This window comes from Carassius auratus, chromosome 16 (genome assembly GCF_003368295.1).
Source record: "Carassius auratus strain Wakin chromosome 16, ASM336829v1, whole genome shotgun sequence".
Lineage (NCBI taxonomy): Eukaryota > Metazoa > Chordata > Actinopteri > Cypriniformes > Cyprinidae > Carassius > Carassius auratus.
In genome coordinates, this window is record NC_039258.1 from 20,034,958 (window position 1) to 20,047,041 (window position 12,084).

Genomic DNA, 12,084 nt, shown 5'->3' on the forward strand with positions numbered 1-12,084 from the left:
ATTATATATGCTTGTGTTGTTTCTGGTTGTGCTGTGCTGTGCTGTCTTTGATTCTGTGACCTTAGCCTTATTTCAAGCATTTCTATGTGTACCCAGTGTGGACGTAACTTTATCTGGTAAGAGCTTTATTGACACCAACAGTTTGACTCACAAAGAAAATTCTAATGGAGAAGTGATAACATTATAGGGTCCTTGAGAGTTCAGCAGGTGGATGCAGACATAACCAGACAGGGTCAAGGTAGAATTGTGGTCAGACAGAGCAGAGATCGTAGTAACACAAATGATAATCTGAGTAAGTGAGAAAGGCGGGAATTAGAGTCAGGGTAGGTCAAAGCCAGGGGCCAGTATGCACTCTTAAAAATAAAGTTGCTTCACTAGGTCTAAATGGTTCCATAAAGAACCTTGAACATCTGAAGAACTTTTCTGTTTCACAAAAGGTTCTTTGTGGTGAAAGAAGCTTCTTAAGATTATTAAAAGAAAAGAAAGAGATGGTTCTTTTAAAGAACCTTTTGACCGAATGGTTATTTGTGGAACCAAAAATGGTTCTTCAATGGCATCGCTGCGAAGAACCTTTTAAGCTTCTTTAGTTTTAAGAATGTGGCCTGGCAGACAAGGCGGATTGATTCAGAAAGGAGTTGACTTGAAGCCCAGCTGAGTGGGCTAAGTAAAAGGAACTGGCCAGAAACCAGAAAACCAACAAGAACAAGACTGATTCTCAGGACAAAACGGGGGAATAGGGTGAAATGGTGCAAGCACGAAGACAAACAACAATCTGGCACAAGACAGAAGGGCAATAAATAGAGCAAACCGCTAAAGTGAGGGGAAGAACAGGTGTTGAAGATTGTGCTGATAAGCTGCTGCCTTTAAAGTCTGCACGAAATGAAAATACACTGCATTTTTATTTAGTTTATTTAACTCTCACATATTAGCTCAGTGTGAAATGTATACTCTTGACTGTGTGGGAGGCGTTCAGTAGGACCACCTGTAGCCTTTGGCACACAGTCAGTCATGACAGCTGCTTGGGATTTTGGTTTTATTCACCATTAAGCAAGGCTCCGGTTTGGGTCGAAGCAGTTAGCAGAAGACTTGAGTGCCTGCCAGATTTTCAGTCCTCTAACAGGAGGTGCTGGCAAAGCAGAGCAGGCATTTATGCACCTCAGTTTTTTCAGTGGACTCTGTACTTTCACATTGTGTCTCAGGAAGTGCACTTGCATCTGGCAAGGTGCCAGTATAAATGTATTTCTGTGTTGTCAGGGTGACTTGGGGAAATTACTTTTTACTTAAATTGTTTGTGGGAGTTACTGTGGATAATAGTGAACAACATCTAGTTTACTGTTGCTTCGAGTTCATTGGTATCACAGCTCAATTGTCCTGCCTGCACAATTTATTTTATCTTCTGATACACCTAAGCCAGTAAAAGCCAGTGAATCAGGGGCGGATGTTCAGCTTGTCAGACCTTTTAATTTAAATATGGCTGCTTCTAAACTTCTGTAAGTGTCTGAAGTGGACATTAGTCAATAGCTGGGTTTCCATCAACCTGCTTATATGCTTTTATTTTATTGAATATCGCATACGAATTGAATGATTTCGAATAAAAATGCCTTTATTGGCTTCCTTGAGGTGCTTTTTGACTTGTGTGAAAAAGGGTTAATGGGAATAATGGGGGATGGAAATGCATTTTGTGAATAAATTCCTCCAAGCACATCAAAAAAGTAATATGACTGCACTATGGGATGGTAAATCCTGACTAACCTGTGGAACGATTTCATTCCGCAGCATCTTAAATTTTATTATGGTCATTCGGAAATGCCAGAGCAAAGTTTGTCATCAAAGTATTTCTGTATAATTGCCTCTGTTTTGTGTTTATTTTGTAATTAAAGTTTCGTTTTGATTGTCCGCCGGTTCCCGCCTCCTCCTTCCCGTAGTTATGGAGTTTTTATTATTACAGATGTCTACTCAAAACAAACGACCATCAAATTACTTTCATAAAAACCAAAAATATTAAGTTAATGTGCTCCTGATCTTAAACTTAAAAGTAGAAGATAGCAGAATTCTTCAGGCTGAATCTAATCCCAAAATCAGAAGCTTTCTACAACATACGTGACCCCATTGTCTTTGGCTACTGTTGATTCTGACTTAAAAGCTTGTGTTATCTCACCTCCAAGCAGTTGTTTGACTTCTTTGAGCCAAGAAAAAAGGAAAAAAAAGAAAAGCAAATGCACAGTGTACAGAGGACACAAACAAACAATTTATCTTCATCTCTGCACAAAGCCAAACCTTTATGGGAACAATTGATTTATCTTTCACTTTCTATTTGCTGCTTGTATGTGACAGAGTTAAGACATAGAATAAGAATTATTTGTGCATTCTTTGATGCACTGAATCTGGATGTAGGATAAAATATAATTTGAGAGTATAGGTAACATATTTGCATATTTTAAAAGTCAAATGTGGTCTCTATGACAGGTGGTTGGAAGGAATGGGCAGAAAAAAATTTGTCTTGGGAATTAATCATGAATCAAATAAAATTAGACTAGATAAGATGTATTAGCAAATTAAATAGGTTCATTTTGATTTCATATTGACTTGGTTTCTTTTAAACACACACACACACAGACATACATATAGAATCTGATCATCAAAAAAATAATAATAATCTGAGAACAGCTTATACAACAGCAAATTGCACTGGTCTTCAAGATGAAACAGTATTAAACATATTGGGCCATTATAGCAACCCAGCATTGGGTAAAAAATAAAATAAAATAAAAATTACAGATAAAAAGTGCTTGTTTTTATTTTTATGTTTTACCCAGCTGGGTTGGTTTATTGTTTGCCACAATGATTGTTGATACATAAATAATGTGAACAAAGTACTAATGTGGAGACTTATTACTTTTTCTGGATTGACTGGCTGTAACTTCCAAACACATTGACTAGTCTTGAGGTATATATGACTGATGTACCAGCATTATAATCTCTAGCTATTTGACCTGAGAACTCGTTGCCCCAAGTTGCATTGAAAACTTAAACATATTGTCTTCACAGTCATAATTCTTTTAGCACTGATGAAAGCAAATATCTATACATTTTATACAACTAATCTTTGCAGCTGCATTTTTATTTGTTATTGTAATTGTAAAATATTGCAATAACAGTAATGTTTTCATGAAGTCTCTTGATTCAGCTCCAGTGTTTCCATTATTTCGTCCACAGCCTGCATATAGTTCATCTTTCTCCTGGTTTTATATTCGTGAGTATAAATGACAGGTTGTCATTACTTCAGGGGGGTCAGTGTATGGAGGTGGGCTGGTTTCTGCCTGGGAGGTGAGGTTTAACTGTTGATTATAGACTGTTGGATTGTGTCTGCTGAAATGACTAGAGAAAGCTCGCAATAATTAAAGGGCTGTTTGTAGACTCATGGCTTCTATATATGGAACCGCGAGTAACCTAGCCATGAATACACAAACAACCGTGCCATCTATCCCTGAAATCTTGCCCAAATGTTGGTCTTCTTTCTTCAATTGCTTGATAGAAGTTGAATAAGTTGAAGTACCTAATTCTAAATTTTATTGTTAAGGTTTTAATGCCACTTCCTTTTAACTACATACTCCATTATGTGGTGGCAGGTTTTTTATGGCATTAAGACCAGTCAAGATCTCCTTTATCTGTTTTGGTATGAACCGTGAAAGAGTATCCTCGATCATAGATGTTGCATGGCTGTGTGTGTACCAATCTATCTGCCTAAAACAAGTGAAAAAAACAACTATAAAAGGCATTGTATTTTTGTACAAAAATGGTCAAAAATCACACTGCAAGCCTGTCATGTTGTGCTGGAATGTGAAGGGTCCCAAAGCAGAGCCCTGGGGTACTCAAGAACTCATTAATTCAAACCATGAAAATGTGGTGTTTTCCGCTCGCACAGCATTAATGTTTTATTTATTTATTTTACCTTTAATTCCTTTTCACACACATTTAAATTACAAAGGGGACTTATAGCTCAGCATTATAACTTATCTATCTATTTATCTATCTATCTGTCTATCTGTCTATCTATATATATGTTATATATGTTGTGACCTCAAATAATAGTGCATAATTTGTAACTAGCTTCATTTGTAAGCATAGGTTGCTGATGTGGGAAACTCGCTTGGTAGCTCACCTGGTACAATGTTGCACCTGACTTCTTTGAAACAAAAGTCAAGCTAAAAGAGTTCAAAGACTCGTAGAAGCTGGCTCAAATGTGGAAAATGTATTTTTATCTCACCTTTGCTTTTGTTAACACTATTGGTTAGGATTCAAGTAGGGTTTAGTGTAGGTGGTACTTTATATTCCACATGCATTAGATTTTTCAGTTTCCAAAATACCTCAATCCATACATCAACAAATATTAAAGCATTTCCAGATTTATGTTTATCTGTTTCACAAAAAAAAAAAAAAAAAATGAAGAATTGTTTTGCACCACTTGACCATTTCACTTTGAAGGTGTTGCAAAATGTGCAAGAAGCAACATTTGTCTGTTTTAATTAATTGAAATGTATTGTGTTTCAAATTGAATATGCAACTCATAAAGTGTTTTGAGCGGTTCGGTTCCCAATAAACAATTTCCAGCTGCCCTGAGTTTGAATTGCTTATTAAGTGCACATTTGAGACATTTTTGTGGACCGAAAGTTACAGCATTACAATGGGAAATGTATTAAAACCGTTTTTATCAGCTAGGCTAAGATTTCTTCCATTTCCTGACTAAAAGCTGTCTGGTTTATTCTTTACTAAATGGAAGTGTGGAGCATTCTACAGGAAGTCTCTCTCACGGCAGTGGTTTCACCCATGAAGAAGTGAGGGAAAATGTGGATAATGAACAATTTTCTCAGGAAGACGGAACACAAGAGACCATAGAGTGGCATATTTATCAGATCTGAGCCAGCTGATAAGTCATCTTAGTTGTCTCTATGGGTTGCCAGATACTATCATACCTTAGTCTTACTTAACTCTCTTCAGTGGACAAGTTTATAAACAAGAATTGTATTTGCCAGCATGTCTTTATCCATCTCAATGCAATCTCTGCGCCATGACTAAAAACAACAATGGTAACTGTCTAGGATCGCTTGCTGGTACTGATGCATATCTCATTTTCATCAACCTCCCATATTTCCTTCCACACAGGAGCCATTCTTACACACACACACACACACACACACACACACACATTCAGTAACCAGCTATAGCATATTTTGTTTTAGTTTTAATATTAAAATTTTGATTGTTTCATTTTGTTAAAAAGAAAAAAAAAATTCTAAGTAAAATTTAGTTTTATACCTACGTTTGGTCATTCATTATTGGTATAAATGTGTTCAAATACACAGTGTCTTCATTGTGAAAATTTTAGATATGGCAGGTTGTTTATCGAAAAAAAATGGCTTCATGATTTTCAACATTGATATTAAGAAAAAAAAATATTGAGAAGCAAATAAGCATATTAGATTTCTGAAGGATCATGTGACACTGAAGACTTGAATAATGGCAGCTGAAAATTCAGATTTGCCATCACAGATATAAAATATATACAATTTTTATTATATATTAGTTATAATAAAATTGTTGTAATATTTCATTATTAATTCATTGTGTTTAGAGTTTGAAATATAAATTCAAGTCTCAGTGATTCAATTCATGTCAGCTGGTGTGTGTCATTTGCATAAAATCCCACTATATTAATGACAAAAGTCATATATTTCCCAATTTGTCATGAAAATAATGCCACTGTGCAAATTTTTTTTTATTTAATCTTGAAAAGTAGAATTTTAGATATTTGGATATTTACACTTTAAATCAGCAGTATTCATGGCATAATAATGTTTATGTTATGCTAATAATGTAAATATTCATCACATGCAAAATAATGACATTCTTAAGATTTCACCCGTGGAAAATTATGCTAAAGGATCGCACTTCCATTCAAAGAGAGAGGCACTTGCCCTTTGAGATGTTAGAGACAACTTTAAAAAAAAAAACATTCAAAAAATCTTTCTTTGAAAATTAATTATGCATGATTGTGGTTTTTCATTATAGTGTCAGTAATTATAAATCTAAATTTGGTAGCACCAGATGATTTACATCCAAAGGAAAAGGCATTGTGCTCTTTTAAAAAAAAAAAAAACTTTTTTTATCCTCCTTTTGTCATATTTTGTCCTGCCCAGGACACCAAAGTGGCTTTCGCTAGTGGCCTCTCAAAGCTGCACGATGCCCCTCATCTTCACCACTATCAGACAAATTGGCTCCATGGCTCCAGACCGTGTTGCTGATGCTTTTTCAATAAATGTATTTTATTTTGGAACTCAAGTTTGATAATGACAGATTCAGTAGTCAAGTGCTGTATTTCAACAGCTCTGGTTCTTCTGAAGGTGTGAAAAAGACCACTGACTACTGACATCCCACGAAGAACTTATTTAAATTATTTTTATTCTGACCGCACAGATATTTCTGTCTCTCCGTTTTTGGCTGCATCCCTCAGGGAATAAAGTATTTTCTTGCTTGTCTTTGGCATTGGCTGGGGTTTGTTTTAGGCTTGAAATGTTGTATTTCAAAATGGTTTGGGGTATTTTTAGAGTATATAATTTTCGTAGAATGTGTCCATGGGTAAGTGGTGACCACACTGATGGGTCTAACAGTCTGCAAGCTGTTTCATGTCTGTTCTTTTCTAACCAAGAGCAAATTTTAGCTCTTCAAGATAGTGGTTTCTAATCTAACTCATCTTAAGTGATACTTAACATTGTACATAATGAAAACCCACTTCCTGTTTCTAAATTTGTTCAATTTCTGATTTGAATAAGGTTCCTAAATAAAAAGAGAAGGAAGTTTATATTATTGTCTTCCTGAGGCATATAGTGTGCCTTAATACATTCAGCCAAAACTCAGTTTTTGAATACACTGTTCTCCAGTGAGCAAGTTCAAGATCTGCCTTACATCTTTTCTCAAGGGTGTTTTACCTATTCTGGACTTTCTCTTCTTTGTGTAGCTCTTAAATGTGCTTTTGTTTTTGCTCAGCTGGCATCAATCAACTCTTGTACTCTCACTCACAAAAGCTCCTTCACTGAAGGTCTATTTATATTGGCTGCTGAGACTTTTTTATCAATACACACTGATCTTTAATAGCAGATGTCTCTCTCAGACACTGTTTCAGTGTGTTTTTATGCTCTGTGGTTTCAGATCGACTCTACAGGTGTGGTGTGCTCTCAAAGAGCATAACTTTATCAGGCATGTATGATGGGCTATTTTTTATGTTTATGTTTTTTTGCTAACTTTCTTCCAACAGCCTCTCATGTCCCACTTTTCATTCAACTGTTTTGTTTTTACTAATGGTTAATTCTACCCCCAATCAAGACTTGCTTAATTTGCTCATGATGAGACAGCTTAGGGTGAATTTTACAGACTATATCCAGGACATATTTAGCTCCACAATCTTTTTTTTTTTTTTTTCATTAAGACATTATGCATTATGACAACATTTTTGCACATTCTCATTCTCGCGACTTCTAAATAGTGCTCAATACTGCTACACTAAATGATAATCTAATGAGAATTACCTCTGAGAATAAAGGCAATTTCAAAGTAAATTTTGCAAACTCTTTTTTTTTATTTTTATTAAAGATAGGAAATGGAGCATCGTGTACATACTCTAATTGTCATCAAAATAATACAGCAATGTATCTTAAAAGCCCTAAAAATAAGATTAATTTTATTTTTGCTAAATATATTTTTTATATATAGTTTTTTTTTTTTGTAAGATGTTAATCCTGAAGTTTGTAAAATTAGGACATCTGTGCAGTTATTTTGAGACCCTCTCTTCTGTCTGTCTGTCTCTGTGTCAGGTTATAGCATTAGCAGATGCAGCAGAAGACAACCGGGAGCGTTTGATCCAAGCTTTTACACGTTTGCAGAGCGCCACTCACCTCCTCATCCTGCTGTTGTCACTGTGGCAAGGGCTCAGCTCAGAGCAGACTGCCATCCTGGAGGCCACACTCCTACCGCTGCTGCAGGACACACCACAGCTTGTGAGAGAACACACACACACTAGCCTTTGACATTAGCCACCCCTTTGAATTAGCAGCCTGTGTCTGGCTGACCTGGAGAATCTGTCTCCAGGTGTTAGGTGACATGGGTGTTGAAGCACAAAAAGCTGTAATACAAATGTGTCACATAAACACACAGTGAGCAATACTGTGACCCCATTACACATTTTACTCTACACAGTTTTCTCCAACTTCTTTCCCCTCTGTGTTTTTAAATTTTGTTTTTTTAAATTTGTTTAGAATTTGTTAATTTAAATACAATAAAATAACATTTTGAAACTTAAATACAATAAAATATAACTATTAGAATAAAAACTACTGCCAAATTTTTTTTTATGCATGTATATATATATATATATATATATATATATATATATATATATATATATATATATATATATATATATATATATATATAGAGAGAGAGAGAGAGAGAGAGAGAGAGAGAGAGAGAGAGAGAACCATACATGAATGTGCACAAATACATGAGTGTCACCCTGATGGAGCCAGGCTTGACTCAGCCCTGCTTAAAGCTTGTTTCTTTCAAGCAAAATTGTCTCTCTCAGCCAGTGGAATTCCTTCAGTGCTTTATCTTTCTTTCAAAGGCTCCAGTAATGTAGGATGTGTCTTCTGATATGGTGAAGACAGACTCCAGTAGCATTGCGTTGTTTGTGATATCAGAATATTTGTAAATGAATCCGTGCTGTGGACATACGTGATAGAAAAGATGTGCTAGTACTGTTTTATTTTTTAACTTGAGTCCACACCACTTTTAGTTATTGATATTGAAAGTTACTGATAGCTTGTAATAGCACATAAATCAGATAAGCACCTCTATCTATCTGTCATGCTTCATAATTTTATTTATATATGTAACACACCCACACACATACGCGCACACACACAATTTAGTTTTACACCAGACAATAAGGGATTGATATATAAATGTTGCTACACACATAATAGGAAGTGTTAAAAAAGTTAAACTGTGTTATGTGCACAGTCCACACACTGCAGTGCATTCACACTCTTTTATAAAAGTGATGAGGTTAACAGTGCTTTCAATTTACAAACATTTCAAATATGCTACTATATATATTACAACAATATTTGAGAGAGATTTTATGTACATAGAAAAAGTCTTAGATCTTTGAGCGCAGCTCATGAAAAATAGGGGAGAGGGAACAAAAGTGTTGTGTTTATAATTTTTTGAGTGTGTGTATATACATATATCACAATTGCATGAGACCTGAGAAAGGTGCCCCAAATTTGATCAAACATCTTTAATCTGCCTGCTTTAGAAAAATGTAGCCTTTCAAGCATAAGGGCAAAAACCATTTTGGCTAACCATTTAAAAAAAAACTTGGAGGTGACGTAGATTTCCACTCCATCAAAATCTATCTTTTGGCCAGCACCATGCAAAACATGAGGCAGAGTTAATGAGGTTGCGGCCAAGCTAGAGACTGGTCTGAACATTTAAATTTAGCTAAATCAAGATTGCAAGCTTACGAGCTGTTACCTACAGAACGAGCCTCCATATGTAACAATTTGGGATATATGTCTAACTGGTCAGTGGACATTCAGTAACGCTCACACTAAAACATCATCACCCTCATGTTACCCACCCAGTAGTATTGACGGAAAGTGGGCAGTGCTAGCCCTCCCACTTCTTTGGGTGTCTGCAAGTGTGATTTTGAAATTCTATGAATTTTATATCCCCAAATGAAAGGAAGGACCACAGAACCTAGCAGTTTCCAAAAATGATTTAGGCAAAAATATGGGTAAATTCTGAAAAAGATAATGGAAACGCAGCAGCCTGCACAGTGGTAACGAGGCATGATGGATCCATGTTCTCATTCTGTTTACGCCAAATTCTGACTCTAACATCTGAATGTCTCAACAAAAATCGACACTCATCAGACCAGGCAACATTTTTCCAGTCTTTAACTGTCCAAAATGCTTTGCTAACGAGTGGTTATTTCAGTCAAAGCTGCTCTTCTATCTATCTTCTATGAGCCCATACTCTGACCTCTAGCATCAACAAGGCATTTTCGCCCACAGGACTGCCACATACTGGATGTTTTTTCCTTTTCAGACCATTCTTTGTAAACCCTAGAAATGGTTGTGCATAAAAATCCCAGTAACTGAGCAGATTGTGAAATACTCAGATCAGCCAGTCTGGCACCAACAACCATACCACGCTCAAAATTGCTTAAATCAGCTTTCTTTCCCATCCTGACATTCACTTTGGAGTTCAAGAGATTGTCTTGACCAGAACCACACCCCTAAATGCATGTGATTGGTTGATTAGATAATTGCATTAATGAGAAATTAAACAAGTGTTCCTAATAATCCTTTTGGTGAGTGTACATCACATTTAGAAATAATTATAATTTCTATATTTTTATAAAAGCTCCCAAACAAAAAACATATAATTATATTTTTATGACATAGGCTACGTGGCGTTAAACTCTCGAGATGAGACTTATGACGGATGCAATATGTCACTAGATAAATGCATGATTGTGATACAGAATAAGAAGCTGATGTCTGATTTCTTCAAGTGGTCTCATTTACCATGTTTACTATGGTAACGTTAATGCCTAGCGTGTATAATCTTTTGTATCACTTATAAATATTTCTGCCTTTTATGGTGATTATTATTCACATCGGATCAAGTTATTTCAAACACTCGCTGCTGACTGGAAGTGAGTTTTGAGCTCAACTTATTTAAAAAAGTTTTTAATGCTGGTGTTATAGCTCTTAGCTTTATGAAATGATCCATGGCGCTGACACTCTCCAGCACGGAGAAACTCCGCTTTTATTCATAACGCTACTCTAGCCCCAGCTGGCCCGCTTTGGCCCAAGGTTTTCGTCAGGTCAAAAACCCGGACAGTTGGCCCAGAGGAAGCACTGTCGAGGCACAATCAAGCACCAGAAGTGACAGTTAAAATGCGACTGGCCCTGGCACACACTAGCACGCCTGTTTTTGGCCCGACAGTGGAAACACGGCACAAGTTTCCTAGTTTTGCCTGGCCTTGCCTCAGTGTTTTGATCATGGACTGTTTCCTTGACTCTGATTGTTTTCTACCTGCATTTACCTTTGCCTGTTCTATGGATTACTCTTTTGCCATTGCCTTGGCTGTGATTGTTTCCCGATGTTTGACCCTGCCTGTTTCAACCACATTCTTCTAATAAAGCCTGCAATTGGATCCCCACTCCATTGTCACGTCCATTGTTACAGTTATCCACAATTTGAAAGGGCAGAGAACTCAAAAATGGAGCATCTAAACCATCTCCCAGAGGCATAAACACACTTTTCTCCCAGTTGACCAAGTGGCCAGAGAAGGAGCCAAAGATATTAAATATTTCCATTAGACATGGCATGGCAGTGGAAGGATCTTTAAAAAAAAATAATATTAAGTCATCTGCATACATAGACAGCTTAACCTCAACTTTGCCACAAAGCATACCTCAGATCTCAGAATGGATATGTAAATAAATAGCCTGGGGTTCTAAGGTTAGGCTAAACATCAACAGGCTTAAACGGCATACCTGTCGCATTCCCCACTGTAAATTAATAAAAGTGGACTGATCTGAATTTGTAAGAATTGACGAGCCAAATCGCTCTAACACAGACAACATATAGCTCCATTCAATTGGTTCAAAAAATGTTCTCCGCATTTAGGGAGAGGATTGCTGCTTTAGATTTTTTGGACTGATTATTATATAAAATGTTTAATAGGCACCGTGAATTACAAAAGAAGAACCTCCCTGGAATGAAATGATTTTGGAATGGAATTTTAATGATTTGGAGTCAGGGGAAGTAAAATTCATTTTAGTGTTTACATTGTTTTTTTTTTTTTTTTTTTTTTTTTCTAACATTCATTTTATTTAGAACTATTCAGTATTTAAAATATTTCTGAAAGTGATAGTAAAATGCGACTTACACACCAATACAACTTTTTTTTTTCTTTTTTTTTTTTTTTGTCTTACCTGGTGCAGCTTTCTGGAA

At 36.1% G+C, this 12,084-nt stretch overlaps 1 protein-coding gene across 2 annotated transcripts in view; it reads left to right on the forward strand.

Moving 5' to 3' along the window:
• LOC113116495 (protein PTHB1) overlaps nucleotides 1–12,084 on the forward strand; it is a 108,318-nt gene that overhangs the window by 46,518 nt on the left and 49,716 nt on the right. For both annotated transcript variants that reach the window (XM_026284685.1, XM_026284686.1), the window contains one exon: nucleotides 7,869–8,051. In XM_026284685.1, the coding sequence (XP_026140470.1) occupies nucleotides 7,869–8,051 (183 nt within the window). The remainder of the gene's footprint in view (nucleotides 1–7,868; nucleotides 8,052–12,084) is intronic.